Raw genomic sequence first — 17,427 nt, 5'->3', positions numbered from 1 at the left:
GTTATAGGGTGACCTTGATTTTTGGGGACAGTCCCATATCAGACAACCTGTCCTCAGCTAAAACTGTCCCTCAAAATGTCCCTGATTTTAGCATTTTATGCATGAGAAAAAAAAGTTGTGTGTAGACAGGTAGAAGGTGCAAGTGAGCGTATTGCTCTCAACAACAGTAGGTCGCACTTAAGTTAAAGGGGCTACATCATGTAAAATCAACATTTTTGAGTTTTATATCATGCTACAATGTTATCCTCTAATCAAAAACATGCCCAGAGTCTTACTTTGACTCATTCATACATGTTTGAGAAATCCTGTAGTGTCCTGAGGCAGCCAGGCAGGGGAGCAAAAATGACCGGTTGGGACTAGAACCACCTTTTGGGATCAGCTCCTCCTCTGGGCTGTGTCTCCAAGCTGAGCTTCCTCCTCAGAGAGCACACAGGCTGTGTCTCAATTCAGGGGCTGGGTCCTCATGAGTGCGCATTTGTCGCCCGCATACGTCACTGCCCCGCATGGAGGACTGTCCCAATTTGAAGGCTCATCTTCATGCGGCTGACAAACTCTCGAAATCCGAGGATGCATCCATTTATCCTCACCAGCCAAGGATATCCCAGGATTCAATGCAAAATAAACAGAGAAATTAAGATGGTGGAGGTTTTATTTTTTTAACGAGTCGGCGCAGTTTGGAAACTACCACGGACCGAAGAATTTATTTTTAAAAGTAAGTTTACCAACTTAGCTGATGAAATTTATGCTGCAATAAAATGTTAAAAAAGCAACTATAAGTTATGAGAATAAAGTCATAACATTATGAAAATAAATTCATAACATTACAAGGTTAAAGCCATAGTATGCTGAGGATAAAATCATAATATTACAAATTTAAAGTCATATTACGAGAAAAAAAAGTCATAATATTCTAGCCTTTACATGAAAAAAACATGCAGTTATCACTGCATTAAAATGAGGAATGTTGAGCAACTTGTCAAGTTGTTCTTTAGTATTGCTTAAAAAATAAATAGTTAATCTTTTAGCACATCAGCATCAAATTATCAGTAGCATTATTCTCATAATAGTATGATTTATTGTCGCAATAATAAAAAAATTCTTCTTGTGTGGCCCTAATACTCAGTCGTAGATACTGGAGCTAAACCCGAATTATTAATGCTACGTGTAACATTTTAACTGTGAAGTTATTCTTCCAGTAAAAAGATGTATAAACACACGTCCCAACACATTTTAAGTCTGATATGAAACTGATCACTATGGTAACGGGGGAGCACGTGGTCACGCAAACCCACCTTAAGCTGACTTCGGACGAAGGCTAGACCGTCTCATTTCACAGCAGTTTTGAGCAGCCTACCCAGCCCAGGGAGGATGTGGCCCACGTGGCCCAGCTAGGCTGGGTCCTCATGAGGACCCAGTCCATGAACTGAGACACAGCTACACACCCACCTGACCCCGTGCTGAAATGGGCGGGGCAGAAGCGGAAGGAGGTTCTTAAAGAGACAGAGGCCAATTTCAAGGTGTTTAGAAACAGATATGATGAGACAATAAGTTTATTTTCTATTTAAACATAAAAACAGCATTTTGATAACAGCTAAAGGTGACATAGATACTTTATTATGGAATAGTATTTAAATATATACCTGAGAAACACATAGTATTGCCCCTTTAACATTAGAAGAACCAAACACACTGCCTTTGAAAATGGCTGTGTAGCTGCAAGYGATGCTGGGTAACTTAGTGGAAGTCAACTGTTAAAGATGTTCATGAGTATGAAGAAAAGGAGAAGGGAAGCATTTTCCATAAAGGGGGTGTACAAAAATAAAGAGTGACGTCATTAAATTTTTTAAAATCAATTTGTGAATGAAAAGTTTCTGTGCAGCTCTGTGGTCATAAACTCCTCTTTTAAGCTGGAATGGACCGATCTGGAAGATGGAGGAAGTTGGTGTGAAGTGCCTCGTTTGAATTTAAAGAMACAGCGTCAAAACGAGTTGATCTGAGACACAGCTCAGAGCAGGGGTGAAAGAGGGGCTTGTGGAGTTACAATAAGTTGGAATTCGGAGCAAAGCAGTGCAGTTCCACTTTATATAGACCCCAAATGAAGGATTTAAATGTGAAAAAGAAGGATTTAAAAATGATTTGCCATACATAAGGAAACATTGCTTTCATCAAAAGATCTTGTTTGATTCTTTAACAGAGATTTAAATATTTTTCTTTGCATTTACACCCTTAACTATCYTTGAACTATCTGCGTTCAGTGTCCTGTTTGGATCCACTTTTTGTGAACAAATTTCCACTGTCTGGCCACTTTATGGACGACCTGGCTCCAGATGGGTGGTCCCGTTGATGAGCGAGGAACACACACGGAGCACGCACGTAAACTCCAACCTATTTGCGTGCATAGATTTCCTGAAATGCCGCAGAGTATACAGCCAGGCGTACATTAGTCTTCATATGCCACTTGGACATGTAAAGAGACCTCGTGTAATCTAACGCGTGCTTATATACAGTCCTTAGCATACATAACACAGACATCCAGCCCATCGCATGTACACAGTGAGGAATAAACAAAACACAGCTGCTTAGTCTCCTGTGGTGGATGTCAGGGTCACAGATGGAGAAGAAGGAGAGGAAGGGAGAGGCCCGGGAGGAAGAATCAACTAGAGGAAAGACAAAACTGAAGGGAGATGGTAAAGAGGAGGGAGATAAAGAACAGCAGATTTATACTTTTTCCTTTTTTTTGGTCACCTATCCCTTCTTGCCCTTTGCCATCCTTTGTTTTCATGAGCAGTTGCATTAAAATARTTCTCAACATCAAATTTAACGACAGGAAAAATCCTTTTGAGGTCTGAAAACCAGATTTTACAGTTAATTCTACAGTTATCCAGATGGTCTCAATCAGGTTTAAGTGAAATGTGACAACCAGGACAGTGTTGGAGCAATCAGGGCAATGACAGTGATTGACGAGTGTTAAAGTAAATGCAGCTCATCCTTAGTGTGCGAGGACATGCTGATTGACACGATGTGGACTGAATACATCCCTACATGRGATTTGGAGACAAAACACGGCCGATTGTTTTAGTTTAAAGCCTTGGATTCTTCAGATTTGGCAGAACATCAAACAAACAAATGCTCAAACAAGTACTCTGTTTTAAGCTAAAAATGGATCCCATGACTAAATAAAATGGCAAAGATCCATTTTCTGCAGCTCGTCTTTAAATTATGCTTATAAAATAAAAGAATGTATTACATTTATGTGTCGTGAACATCTACCATAAAAGAAAAGTGGCCAAATTAGATACCAGCTGTAGAAAAGTCCAGTGGTGGACACAAGCCCACTAAAGCGCAAATCCGCTAATTGCGGACCTAAATATTTAGTTTGCGCTTTAGCGGTCTTACTAATTTTTATAATTCATAGCGGATTTGCGCTTTCTAAAATTAAAATGCAGTACCGCTAATAACTAATTATCTACCAGTCATCATTATCTTGAACAGCGGAAAGTAAGGCTGTCAATGAATCACAAACACACATGATCTATCCAACAGCACCCCTTCCAGATAAACACACTTATTGGAAAGGTATACATCCTTACTGACTGTTGTTTCGGTAATGGTTCTGATTTCCCACAATGCTTTGTGTCTGCTTACGTGGCAGGAAGGCAATAGCAAAAACAGTTAATGTTTGCAATCCATACTAAACTTTTGTGTATTGATTTATTTTACTTTACAATCAGAGCTCCTTTTTTTAAAAATTAAGTTTAAACGCTGGAGTTCAATACTTGACATAATTGGTCGAAGCAACGGGGTTAGAGACTCAGAAATGATTTAAAGATGTTGTGCTGATGAAGACTGACATCTAGTGGTCAACTGGAGCAACTACATGGAAAACTTTAAAATTCAAGCTCTTATTTTGAACGGAAGATACTGAAGTTTCCTGTACTGCATGCTTTCCCGTCACAAATTGAATCCATCATGTACGCAGAATGCATCGCTTCAGTTTTCCAATAAACGGTATTAAAATTACTTTATTGATGAATTTAATGAAAAACTACAACAAACAAAAGAAAAAGACAAAGAAGCAGCTGAACTATCAATCCTCTACAACTTTTTAAAGAATCAGCCGAACTAGCAATCCTCAACAACTTTTTAATTTTTACACCAGGAGCTAAAGGTCTGTTTCAGGAAATCACATCCCCAGCATTTGGCGGTTGTAGAATTAAGCTGTACAAGGGTTCATACACTGCTAGTTGGCAGTATTGTGCATATATTGTACATGAATGGTTACCAGCTAGTAAGTGACAAATTGAACTTGCACTTTAAAATTAGCTTCTGCTAGTTTTTCTATGGCATAAGCATGGCATAACCATTCAAAAGCAAAACTGCTTTTGAAGTTGCGGACTTAAATATTTTCGTAAGAGCTTTAGAAATTGCAGAGCTAATTTTTTGGATTAGAGCTGCCCACCACTGGAAAAGTCTAAAACCAATAAACAAAATACTCCTTGGAGGAATACATCACAACTACTTCTTAAAATGCCAAAGGTTTAAATGAGCTGTTAGTGCTCAGAGTATCTGTTGGGAATGACTTTCAGTTACTGCCACACTAGGTTTTGGCTCAATATTTGTTACATTGCCAGAGTTATAGCCGTTTTTATATTTGGAAAGGTTGACTAGGCCATCTTGAATTGGGTGGCTCAGAACCCCATAGAAGAATAGAATTTACTGTCATGTTCGTATATTTATTGAACCAGTTCAACTTTAAACATTAATCTTTCAGAAAAATAACTGGTTTATGTTGTGTTATGTTCAAACATGACATGTCTGAACTTCAGTGTCTGATGTACCAGTGAGTGTTTTCTCTCATAATTATTTGTCTCCCATGTTGGAAGCGAATGTAAAGGGAGACGAGTATTTTTTAAATTATATTCATCATATAATATTACATTGCTTTGTGCATTGCATCATCTTGTTTCAAAATGTATTGTCTTATGCAGTACTGTGTAATATTGTGTTACAAGCTGGGATTTCAGAGACCACCTCTATGTGTGGTCACTTTAGGAAAATGGTTGCCTTTTTTAACAACTAATACYACCACATTGCCAAATTGTTTTCAAATTAACATTTAAAAAATATACATTTTGAAGTTTGTTCTCTGTGATGATAGAAATTAWATGGTTTTGTTTCTTTCTGTACAAACATATTTATTGAAGAAGATTAATTACTTTGCAGTTGTATGTTTTAAAAACAATTTTGAATATTAGAAACAACAGTGGCTTTGAATCAGACACTGTTTTGGACTAAATCAGATTATGATTTAGATTTGTTTTTTTATTTTGGATGAAGAATCAGAGATTACTTAATTTGAGAATGGGTGCTATATAAATTGTTGCATAATATTTGAAAAGTTGTTGCATTAGTGGGCATTTAGCAAAAGATGTTCGACACTCGATGCYTAAATTATCTTCAGAGTTTGAGAAGTTAAAACCATCTTTGTACATTTTCCCGCCTCCATAATTTCAGATTCCTGTATTTCTTTATAAACAAGAAACCACCAGTATAATAAAAAGAAATCCCATAACAGGAAAGCTGAAGAGCTAGAGGTCACCTTAAAGAAAACTGTATCTCATCAATCAGTGTTGTTCCAACAGTATAGCTCAGGAAGCACCAATGTATACCAAATACTGGTAGGTCTGAGCCTTATCTGGACCCATCAGGAGACACTATAGGAATGAACGGGCAAGTCCAGACGCCAGCCGTTCCCCACAACCATTAAAGCTGAGAGTGTATGGATTACAGAGGCCTGTAAAACATCTGTGCTCGACGTGAACATGAAAGTGTTTGGACGGTGAAGTYTGAGCAAACAGTAGAAACRGATTGGGYAATATTAGCTAAAGCTGAAAGTTGRATCACTTTAGTCTGAAACATGTYGAGCCATGCAGTGAATTTYAATTACAGTYAATAAATGTGCTTTAAACATGAAGTTGATCCTGTCAATAAACAAAGCACTGCTCTTGTTATGGTCACTGCAGAAAGGTGGACAATAAATGTCCCATGAACCACAGGACAAACGTAACTGAATCTCATAGAAAGTAAATTACTGAACGTGCATCCACAAATGCTAATAATGAATTAAATCAAGATGGCTGCTACAATCACKTGACCTTAAAAAGCACAAAAATGACTACAACATTTTTCAGTTTTACAGATARTGATCTGTGGGAATAGATGAGAATAAGCCCAAACACATATTGTGAGTGCTGACAGATCGCTAACAAACAGACAGCCAACCAAATTCAAGATGGCTGCCGGTGGTTGCAAAGACATGTCTGTCTTTAAAGAAACTGCTGCACACATTTGGCTAATAGTGCATTTCATTTGTACTCAAATGTTGATGTTTCAAGTAAAAGAATATCAACAGGAATGATCTCTCAAAGTTGGATTTCCAACTCAGAAACTCAGCATTTCTTGACCAGCCTCAACCTAAAAAGAGTAAATGCCACCTTGAATTTGTAACTCTCCCACAACAGTGTGTGTGTTCCAGTTTAAATTTATAAATTTTAATTGGAAAATTTCCACTTCCCAGTACAACTGGGATGCAGAAAAAGCAGCTGGCAAAAATGCAGCAAACTGAAGACTACCTTTGAACCCTGTGCATTTCTACCTATTGGTGGAAAACCATCAAAATGTGAATAAAATAATTAACATGCATTATAGGAGATGTAGTTTATGGTCAATGTTGGCTTTAAAGCAGAATATGCTTAATTGAACATTTTTGAAGCTCTCGCGGGCCACATTTGCCTTGAGTTTGACACATGAAATTGAAAGGAATAGATATTTTAAAAGCATGAGCATTTTACATCTTACTTGTTGTAGACAGCTTTTTAAATAACCTCAGTTTGAAGAAACATAAATCAATTTTGTCCAGACTGACAAGGTAGCAGCNGGACAAACGTAACTGAATCTCATAGAAAGTAAATTACTGAACGTGCATCCACAAATGCTAATAATGAATTAAATCAAGATGGCTGCTACAATCACATGACCTTAAAAAGCACAAAAATGACTACAACATTTTTCAGTTTTACAGATACTGATCTGTGGGAATAGATGAGAATAAGCCCAAACACATATTGTGAGTGCTGACAGATCGCTAACAAACAGACAGCCAACCAAATTCAAGATGGCTGCCGGTGGTTGCAAAGACATGTCTGTCTTTAAAGAAACTGCTGCACACATTTGGCTAATAGTGCATTTCATTTGTACTCAAATGTTGATGTTTCAAGTAAAAGAATATCAACAGGAATGATCTCTCAAAGTTGGATTTCCAACTCAGAAACTCAGCATTTCTTGACCAGCCTCAACCTAAAAAGAGTAAATYCCACCTTGAATTTGTAACTCTCCCACAACAGTGTGTGTGTTCCAGTTTAAATTTACAAATTTTAATTGGAAAATGTCCACTTCCCAGTACAACTGGGATGCAGAAAAAGRAGCTGGCAAAAATGCAGCAAACTGAAGACTACRTTTGAACCCTGTGCATTTCTACCTATTGGTGGAAAACCATCAAAATGTGAATAAAATAATTAACATGCATTATYGGAGATGTAGTTTATGGTCAATGTTGGCTTTAAAGCAGAATATGCTTAATTTAACATTTTTGAAGCTCTCACGGGCCACATTTGCCTTGAGTTTGACACATGAAATTGAAAGGAATAGATATTTTAAAAGCATGAGCAATTCACATCTTACTTGTTGTAGACAGCTTTTTAAATGACCTCAGTTTGAAGAAACATAAARCAATTTTGTCCAGACTGACYAGGTAGCAGCTAATCTGAATGGGACATAGATCAAATCACTTCTTGGACTAGCCATTAATTCATCAGTATGGTCAGAATAAAATTTGGAAAGAGCTATCTACAACAGGTAAGATATRAACGGTTCATAATACAAACTCCTACTTCAAAAGAGCTGAACAATTCTTTTAAGAAGTTATTATTATTCAACATAGTGCTTTTAGCTTTTTTTTACCTAAAAGTTTAATTTGGTCTCCCTCAACCCCTTTTTGGTTTCCTATCCCAGTTAGTCTCCTTGTTTGCCTCCTCTCTGTTGCCCTCCATCTGTCACTGTGATTAGACGAGTTGWGGAGATCAGAAGGCAGAAAGCTGAACATTCACCACTGACCTTTCCRCCTCCTCCTTTTTGCTCTCTTTGTGCCAAGATCACTTTCTCATTGTGCCCTTCCTTGTGTTTTTTTCCCACCKATGCATAACGTTTTTCCTGACAGCATCAGATGTATTAAAATAACTGCATAATGTCCAGCTTCATCCTTTTATGGTGTAAGAATAAGATGTCCTGCAGRTCTTTAGTTTCCCAACAGAAAAAGGGGAATCTGCAAATACAGCGAGTGTATTTTGTGTCACCATGTTGAAGCTGAAACTATGTGCTTGTAGACAGTTTTCATCGATCTGGAATGATGTYTGTTGTGGTTATGGCAGACATGCCAGACCGCATTTCAATTTCACAATTAGTTTGCAACACTTCTCCAAAAGGTTTAACATTTTTGCACACGTAAAGCCATTGCAGCAATTCAAGCTGAATTCTAGATTTTGTTGAGGAAATAAAACGTTAGACTAAAAAGTTTAAAACGTTTGTCAATATAGGTTACTGTGACTTGTACTGTAGCTTAGCGGTGTTAGCTTAGCACTGTTGCCTCGCAGTTAGAAGGTCCTGGGTTCCGACTCCGGTTTGGGTCTTTCTGTGAATGATCTTTCCTGAAAAAGATGCCTGACCGCCAAACTGCACACATTGCACAATTATTGCATTACCTTGGTGGTAGCCACTCAATAGTTGGACAAACAGTCCTTAAAACCRTTTTAGAGTTCATATAATGATTTGGTTCAAAAGCGTGACGACACAAATGAGCTCTACAAATAGTGATCCATTTCAAGAATAGGAGAAAGGTGAAGAAAACAGAAGCTGCAAGAACATTTCCTAATCTGTCACTAGATTTTAAACTTCATCGATGACCAGGCTGCCTTCATGGTTACTGAATGATGCACAAGAGGAAAACCATGGAAATTAACGTGTTATCTCGAGAAAACAGTTCTCAATGTTTCATGATAACGACATATAATGTAAACCATGGAAACTAATTATACGCAGAAAACAGCCGCTCTCTGCTTCCGAACCTTGCTGCAAAGGATGTCAGTTTGTTGTCATAACTGCCACAAAGTGAATTCCCCTGTTTTTCTTATTTCTCTTCTTCTTGTTTTGCTGCAGGGCGTGAAGTCTGATGAGCCATGTGGAGGGCTGGACTGCAGCGGAGGGTGCAAGTGCTTCCCAGAGAAAGGCGGCAGGGTGAGTAACCATTCATCTGAAGTCACCCCCTTTTATCTTTTCWTTCAACTATTTAACTAAATAAAGASATCAAAAACAACACATGTTCAGTCATTAATGATTGTATTACAAAATMAACCAGACATTAAAGGAATTTTCACACACATCTTATCATTTTATATTGTTTTATCTCATACAGCTAATTATAGTATAACATCATTTAGGATGTCTGGTTTAAAATAAGTTGAAGTTTGGAAATTCCATCTTAAACCTCAATGATTTGATTTGATTTTTGATTTTGTTTGTTTTATGTTTCTTAAAGTGCCTCTGACATTAAATGTTTGTGAGAATAATGAAAACCTTTTTTGAATGATAACATTAATAACATATTACACAAAAGAATTCATGACGCTGAGATGAACAGTTGTTGAGATATTTGCATGTGAAGTAATAGGAAGTGATTCAAAGGGCGAATGTATTTTAAAAAAGTGTTGCTACAATAACTAACAACATACTATAGAGAAGAATCTGATGTTTCTTTAAAGGAGACCAATTATGGGTCCAAGAAATTTTTATGGTATGTCTGTGGGCTATCCAGACCATGTTCATTCAATTTYATGCACAAAATAATTCTCAGATAATAAAATTTCCCATTTTCTAGTTCTGCCTGCTCTGACTTTCGTTCAGAAGAGCTGTTTATGTTAATGAGCTCTGCTGGTAACGCCCTCCAAAAAATCTGTTGACTTTAACTCCGCCCTCCAAAGCCAGCGTTTACGTTAGCATGGCTAATAATAGCAGAAGCTCCGTTGTACAACTGTATACCCTGAGTCAGACCCTGAGTCAGAGCCAGAGGCAGAGTCGTGGTCCCAGCTTCTTCTTCTTTTTTCTCCCTCCTCTTCTCTGCGCTCACTCTGCATGCTGTTACCAGAGCAGGGAGCAGCAGCGGTCAAAATACCTCAGAAACTCCAACAAATAGGCTTTGACAAGGCTTTAATAAGCTAAACAACAGAGGTACATGAGAAAACGTGTTCATAACAAATGAAAATAAATACTTGAAGTGTGTCCATGCCGTCTCAAACCCTGGTCTCCCACTCTCTGGTCCAACACTCTACCCATTGCCCTATTGGAGGCTTGTTGTAAACTGAGCTGCTCATTGCACAACAACACGGTGATGGCTTTTTATACTGAGGAGGTGGAGCCTCACCCGGGGGGTTGCTAGGTAAGGGGCTGAATGCAGGTTCCGGTGGGTTGTCGTACGGCTTGTGACATCACAAAATGACGGAAGTATAAAACATGTCGTTAATATACATTAAAAATACATTTACTAACAGTAAATATGCCCCTGTGTGCATTTTTTGGTCCTGTTTGGACTGTTTTTTTAAGAAGTACATACCCAAAATTGAGTAAAAAAACTTTCAAAAGTGAATTTTGCATAATAGGTCCTCTTTAAGATTGTTTTGAGTCACTATCAGAGCTATGAAGAAGAGTCAGAGTTCAAATAATATTGTTTTAATAAACAAATACTTTTTCTTAAAGAGTTCCCCATTCATGTCACTTCCTCACCAATTAATTAATGAAATGAGTAAAKTCACGTGTATTWTGCCAAGTTTCRTAAATATAAAGATGTTCTTTTACTGTTCGAATTTGAAGGAAATGCATCTCTCAGACACCTTAATGTCTCATTTGCCATTGAAAACATGCAGTTTTTAATGCAACTCTAAATATTTCATTGAGACTCACCACTCTTGTTCTTCATCCATTTCCTGACTGGTCAAAAAGGACCAACTCAATATTAGGCKGGTGGTCATAATCTTATGGCTMTCTGTTGTATAGTACTATAATCACATTTCTTATTTGGAATCAGTGGTATTTTGCTAGTAGAAACATGAATTAAAACTGTATCTGGGATATCRGTTACATTTTACACTGAATCGATGTTTTGTCTCAGATTAATTGCACAAAGCTGAGTGTTTAATTATTTTGTGGTAAGATGATTGAGTTGATTTAATAGGATTTTGCAGCTGTGCAAACCCACAAACCCCTGTTCAGTCTCAGATAATTGTGTTTGTTTCTTTTGAACAGCAGGTTGGGGGTATTACCTCCAGGATCCAGATTTACATTCTTATCCACTCCCATCAGATAGGTACATACATTATTGCCCACAAATATGAAAGRGTGGTTCTGTGTTAGTTAATAGAGCACATGTTCCAACAGTTCCCATCTATAGACTGTGTTAAGGTTTCTCCTGGAAACAAATCAGACGTGTAGCTGAAGGCGAAGAATTCATTTTCTCATCATTGCTACCATGAAATTAACAACAACTGGTACCAATAATATCCAAACAAACGTTGGCAGAAACGGGAGGTAATCTGCTTGTTGTTGAAGGATTGTGCGTTATTGGAACAGATATGTGCTTGTTTCAGCTGTTTGTGCTTCAGGAGCACCCATCAGAACGGTTGACTTCACTGATTTATAGCTGTAACATTTTCTGAATGTTTTCCGAGTCCAAGCTGCTGCCTTCATCGAAATTCTCGCACTCTTGACGAGTCGCTGAAAACGTGACAGCGTCATCTTTCGGGTCAGAAATGTGAACGCTGTAAATTGCGGAAGGATGAGCTACTTTTTACGGGTTACAAAGACAAGTTACTCCTGAGCTGTAGTCTGTTGTTAGCACAGTTAGCATAAAAGTGGCTTTTTAAAGTTTTGCCATTACAAATAGCTTTTTCTTTTTCGATTTTGTGTAGATAAAACCCACGGAGCAGGTCCAAAACCTTGAGAACTCAGAGCAGGGGTGTCAAACACATTTTCACRYAGGACCACATGAGCATTACAGTGGCCCTCAAAGGGCCTGTTGTAATTAATTTCAACATTTCATATTTCACTTCAACTAAACACAAAACATCACATTCCTCATCTCATTGCTACGGCTGAGCACCACTAACAAACAATAACAGAGCTCTATGTGGTATTTCCTGCATACAAAGAGTGTTTCCTATAAACACTAAAAAGTATGTGTACAAGTGATTAAATGTGAAATAAATAATACAGAAATAGTTTTAAAAGTAAAAGTAAGTGTTTTGCTCCCTGTTGAGTTGTGGTGAGTAGCTGTCGCCTTGAACCACTTTCTGACAGCAAATTCCCACTTGAGGGGGCATTCCAGTTTAAATTTACAACTTGTAATTGGGAAATTCCTACTTTCCTGTGCAAGTTGGCTGCAGCATAAGTAGCCTGTGAAAATTCAGCTAAATGAAGATTTTACTAAATGAATTTCACCCGCTACTGGCTATTTTTGAACCCTGTACACCTCCACGTGGTGGAATGCCATCATTTCACAATTAAAATAATCAGTGRATTATGGGAGATGTAGTTTATGGTCACTGCTGGATTTAAAGCAGCATACGCCACATGTGAGTTATTGTAAATATTAGCAGATATGTATGAACTTGTACTTTTAGATTCAAGAAGCTGAGTTATGTTTTGAGTTTGATGACGTCTTAAAATTATCACCTAAGTATTTTTTCCCTCAAGTTTTTTAGGAAACACAAAAAACTTAACCAAAAGTGTATCATATGACAATTTAGGAAATTCCTCACAAACTTAAAAAAAATGACTTAAGCGATTATTTTAGCAAGGTGTCAATATCAGGGATGGGCTTTGCTGTTAATGTCTCTTATTTCTGACATGGAAGGGGTAATATTTGAAAATCATTAGATGTATATGAGACCTATCCATGTCTTTGCTTAAAACCAGACTAAAAGCAGACTAAGTGTAAGCTTTGTGCTGTTGCTCGGCCCCTTTCAGCCTGCATCCAAACATCAATTACTGTCTGACACAGAAGCCTACACTTACTGCCCGCCTCCTGTGCATCCATTTTAYCTAAATAACATATCAACGAGTGCCCCATTCCACTCAGATCGGGTAATATTATCTGGCTCTGTCCGAGATTCCTGTTGGTGCCTAAATAACATAGGWGCATCTCTGTCACCTTTAACTGTTATTGTTAGCAGCTCCTTCAGTGCTAAGGTGKCTGTTTGTCTCTTTTCGGTTTTACTTTTATATTTAGATGATGGTGAAGTTCAGCTTTAGGTGTTTTCTTACTCATAGCTGTTAAACACGTTAAGTCTTTGAGACGCKAACTATAATTCAGTGAGTTATGACTCTCGTGACGAGTTTGTTCTGGACCAAAAATCTCCTTTTTCTCTCATACAACTGAAGATACTATCACTGATCAAATTACTGTAAGTTTTTACACAGACATGCATGTTAATTGGTCCAAAAAAACATGTTCTGTCCTGCAGCAGTTCTATCTGCAACACATCTTTTGGCTACAATATACTACAGTTTTTAGACAGCATGAGCRATTTTACATCCCTGACGGAGGAACTGACAGTATAAAGAGTGTAAAGGTTGCCACACATGATCTGGTGAAAGTTCTGTTAATCCCTCAGGGTGGGCTTTTATCTTTCAGCCATCGACTTTTAGCACAGTCAGCTGTGAGACAAACAAAKATGAAAAGAATTGATCAGATTCAWTTATTTTACCGGAATATGTTGCAGTCTAAAATAACATTTGTTGATAATTATTTTATATTTTAAAKGATCCAAAAGATCAAATCTGTAAAATGAAATAATTAATTGAGTTAGGATTTGAATGGTGAGTTATGATAAAAAATGAACTCTTCTTGTTTTTTTATTATAAATGATGTCATAATCTGCAGTTGTTTCTTTTGCTTTTTTTAGTTGAATTGGGATTTTAATTAATCATTATTGTTTGGTTTTGTTTTTTGCCAGTATTGCCCAACCCMACTTTCCACACCTCTTTCAGCAAATTACTCATGTTAGAAGTTCTAGAAATAGTTTAGTTTCTATAAAACTATGAACAAGTCAAAATGAGTTGTATTTTCAGTGTGACTGGTTAAATTGTGATGTTTCTTTCGTGTGGCTTCTGCAGATGTGATAGTTGACTTTGCCAACAGTTCTTGAGGGCATTATTCTGTCTTCTTGAATACACTTTTGGGAAGCCTTAGCATGCTGCGACTCAAACTGGAAATGTWCCCCTGCAGCCATACTGTTCAGTGAGACATCATAGGTGGAGCWAACACGCCTCCTGTTTTCAGCTTTATGTGCTGAAAAAAATCTACCCACCACCAAAAAAATGTAACGAACTTTACCAGGAATCTTAAAGAAATAAAAAAAGACTTCCTTATTTTAACAAATTAGCAAAGACCCACTAAACATTTTTTCTCTGTCTCAAACAYCCTTTTGCAATCAAACTAGCAGGGTGAGTCTTTTCCTTGGTTTAACCTTGTTAGCGATTGTCTCCCTTAAGACTCCAACATCAGATTCAGATTACTCAGAACGCTGTAAATGTTGCAAAACTGTAAAAGTGTGCACCGTTGAGGCTTATGATAACAAGGAGGATAATTACACTATTTTCACAGGAATTTCTTAATCAAGCATGAGGAACAACAGAAAACTGATCAATGACACGTGAGAACTGACTCTGGTGGTTTGTGCTTTGGTTGTCAACAACTTGTTTCAGACTCTGGAGGTCTTTGATTGGTTCCAACACAGAGTACTAACCTGGAATGTCACCGGCTCCGCTGAACCCCACCCCATACCATGTGTTTGTCCCCCCACCCCCTCCCCTCCTTCGCTGCTTTGCACTGTGCGTAGTGGTTTTTTAAGCGCATGGTTCTGTGTTTCTGTGTAAAACATAGGAACAAAGCTCTTTTTAACTCACCTTTCATGTGTGTGTATTTTAAGCTGTAAAATGTAGCGCACCTTAGTGCGAAAGACCYTGGACCTTCGTTCTCCCATGTTTGTTATGTGTCTTCTCCGAACGGATGTTCTAAACTGCAGATTCCTAGTCTGTGTTTATCACTGACAATGGCAATAAAGCTCTTTCTYATTCTGATTCTGAATGTTTGAACATCTGCACAATGTCATAAGAAGGGCTTAAAGTAGCTGCACTAGAACTATCCTTTGATTGTACTGATGAAAATCCTAAGATGAGACGAGGGGTAAGAGACAAATATAAACACACTCACTTACACAACATGTAAAAACTGAGAAATGGGAATGAAAGTGAGAAAATATATAAGAATCTTTTTTTTTTTCTGATCTCAAACATCAACTTCCTGCAAAGAAAAAAAAACAATTAATAAAAAGCATGTTTGASCAAATTTTTAAATAGTTTAAGGAGATTTATGCTTGACGTATTTAGGATCCGTTCGTCTGTCCATCCATAAACCAACACTTCCTTTCACCTGTTCATGATGAGTAAGATCCCTGAGGTGTGTTCTGCATCTACCTCATAATACTTTCCAAATAAAGTACCAGAGACACATTCTGATACTTAAACTAAATTAACTGGCYTTTACTTGAAGAARCATTGGCTCCACTCTGGATGGCCGATGAGCAACATGGTGACCAAACAGATCCAAGTGGCAAGCTGGTCTTTACGCACCCAGGAAGCAGTTAWGGATAATGTGCCTTGCTCAAGGACACTGTAACATGTGGATATGGCAGGGAATCAAWCCTGTGACTTTCTGGTCTCAAGATGGCAGCACAATCACTGTACCACAGCCGCCCAATGTATGCTTTCCTCCAGTGTTGTATAAAGTACCTCAAAGTGATACTTGAGTAAAAATACAAGTACCTTATCGTAAAAATACTGTGGTAAAAGTTAAAGTCTTCTCTAAGAATATTACTTGAGTAAAAGTCTTAAAGTATCTGATATGTTTTGTACTTAAGTATCAAAAGTAAATTTCTGACATAAAATCCACTTAAGTATTTAAAAGTAAAAGTAATGAGTAAAAGTGATCTTCCTAAATGACAATTAACTCTCCAAAAAATATTTTTTCTAACAGCGTGCAGCTGGGATGGACTGTGTACAAAATAATGCGGTGTCGGAAAGATATATATTTATACTTCACATCCAACCACAATTAAATTCACTCTATCCAGGAGACACAATTTATCAGGATAGTATTTTTAAAAATAATAACAACCCAGAATAAAATAGGAGTAACAACTTTCTACTTCTTACCTTTTTAAAAAATGTAAGGAGTAAAAAGTACAGATAATTGTGTAAAAATGTAATGAGTAAAAGTAAAAAGTACGCTAAAAAATAATTACTCAAGTAAAGTARAGGTAACCAAAATTTCTACTTGAGTACAGTAACAAAGTATTTGTACTTAGTTACTTTACAACTCTGCTTTCCTCATTAATTTGTCTATCATCCATACCAGGCAGGATACACGTATGTACAGAAGGCACCAMCCAAATTTTGAACCTGCAACCACTGAGCTGTGGGGCGACAGCTTGAACCACAGCWCCACCGTTTCAGTCTATTGTTGTTTGCGAGTGTGAATGGTGTCAACAAGTAGTAACAATTTTAGCGCAAAATGGGGTCAGTACTGGCAGGATTTCGTATTTCTGCCAAAATACCAATAAAACTTTTTGCTAGTAGTCTAAGTTACAGAAAATCCATAAGCTGCTTGATCAGCTGCCAGCCATTAAAACCACTAACAGCAGTACACCGGGACATGTTTTGTCAACACCCACATGTACACAGAGAGTCTCAGCTTACATACCGATAAGCAGCACAAGAAGCAGAATGACCGTGTGACTGATGATCTTTGTCTCTTTTTTAAATATTTCTCAGATCTCTGTCGCACTCCATGTCTTCTCCCATGAGGGTCTTCTGTTATTACGAGGCTTGTTTGGGTTTTGCCAAGCCTGTGTTTGCATATCTGTGTGACATTTTARTGTTATATGTGCTGTATGTGTGCGTCTGACATGTATGTTCATGTACAGGCAGACGAATGTAAAGAACAATCTTATCAACAGTAGACTGCCACTTAAGGGTTCTCCGTCCTGACACACTCGGGCCTCTCTGTGGCATTTTATCAGACTCTCCTCCTTTTGTGATGTGGGTCCTCAACAGGGTTGAATACGATGCAGGGGTATGTTTAGGCTTTATGGTAACATTCTCACGCAATTGTACAGACAGACAGACAGACAGACAGACAGACAGACAGACAGACAGACAGACAGACAGACAGACAGACAGACAGACAGACAGACAGACAGACAG

General features: G+C 37.7%; 1 protein-coding gene across 1 annotated transcript in view; it reads left to right on the top strand.

The window, feature by feature from the left end:
- The window catches only part of LOC106534261 (collagen alpha-6(IV) chain), a gene marked incomplete at its 3' end in the record, with an annotated part of 44,629 nt that overhangs the window by 2,783 nt on the left and 24,419 nt on the right, over positions 1–17,427 (top strand). Inside the window, 1 exon segment of the mRNA XM_014030839.1 lies at positions 9,271–9,348. Within this exon segment, the coding sequence (XP_013886293.1) occupies positions 9,271–9,348 (78 nt within the window).

The sequence above is a fragment of the Austrofundulus limnaeus genome, unplaced genomic scaffold (assembly GCF_001266775.1).
Source record: "Austrofundulus limnaeus strain Quisiro unplaced genomic scaffold, Austrofundulus_limnaeus-1.0 Scaffold1126, whole genome shotgun sequence".
NCBI lineage: Eukaryota > Metazoa > Chordata > Actinopteri > Cyprinodontiformes > Rivulidae > Austrofundulus > Austrofundulus limnaeus.
Note: the sequence above shows the minus strand (reverse complement) of the source record. Positions and strands in the feature narration are given on the sequence as shown.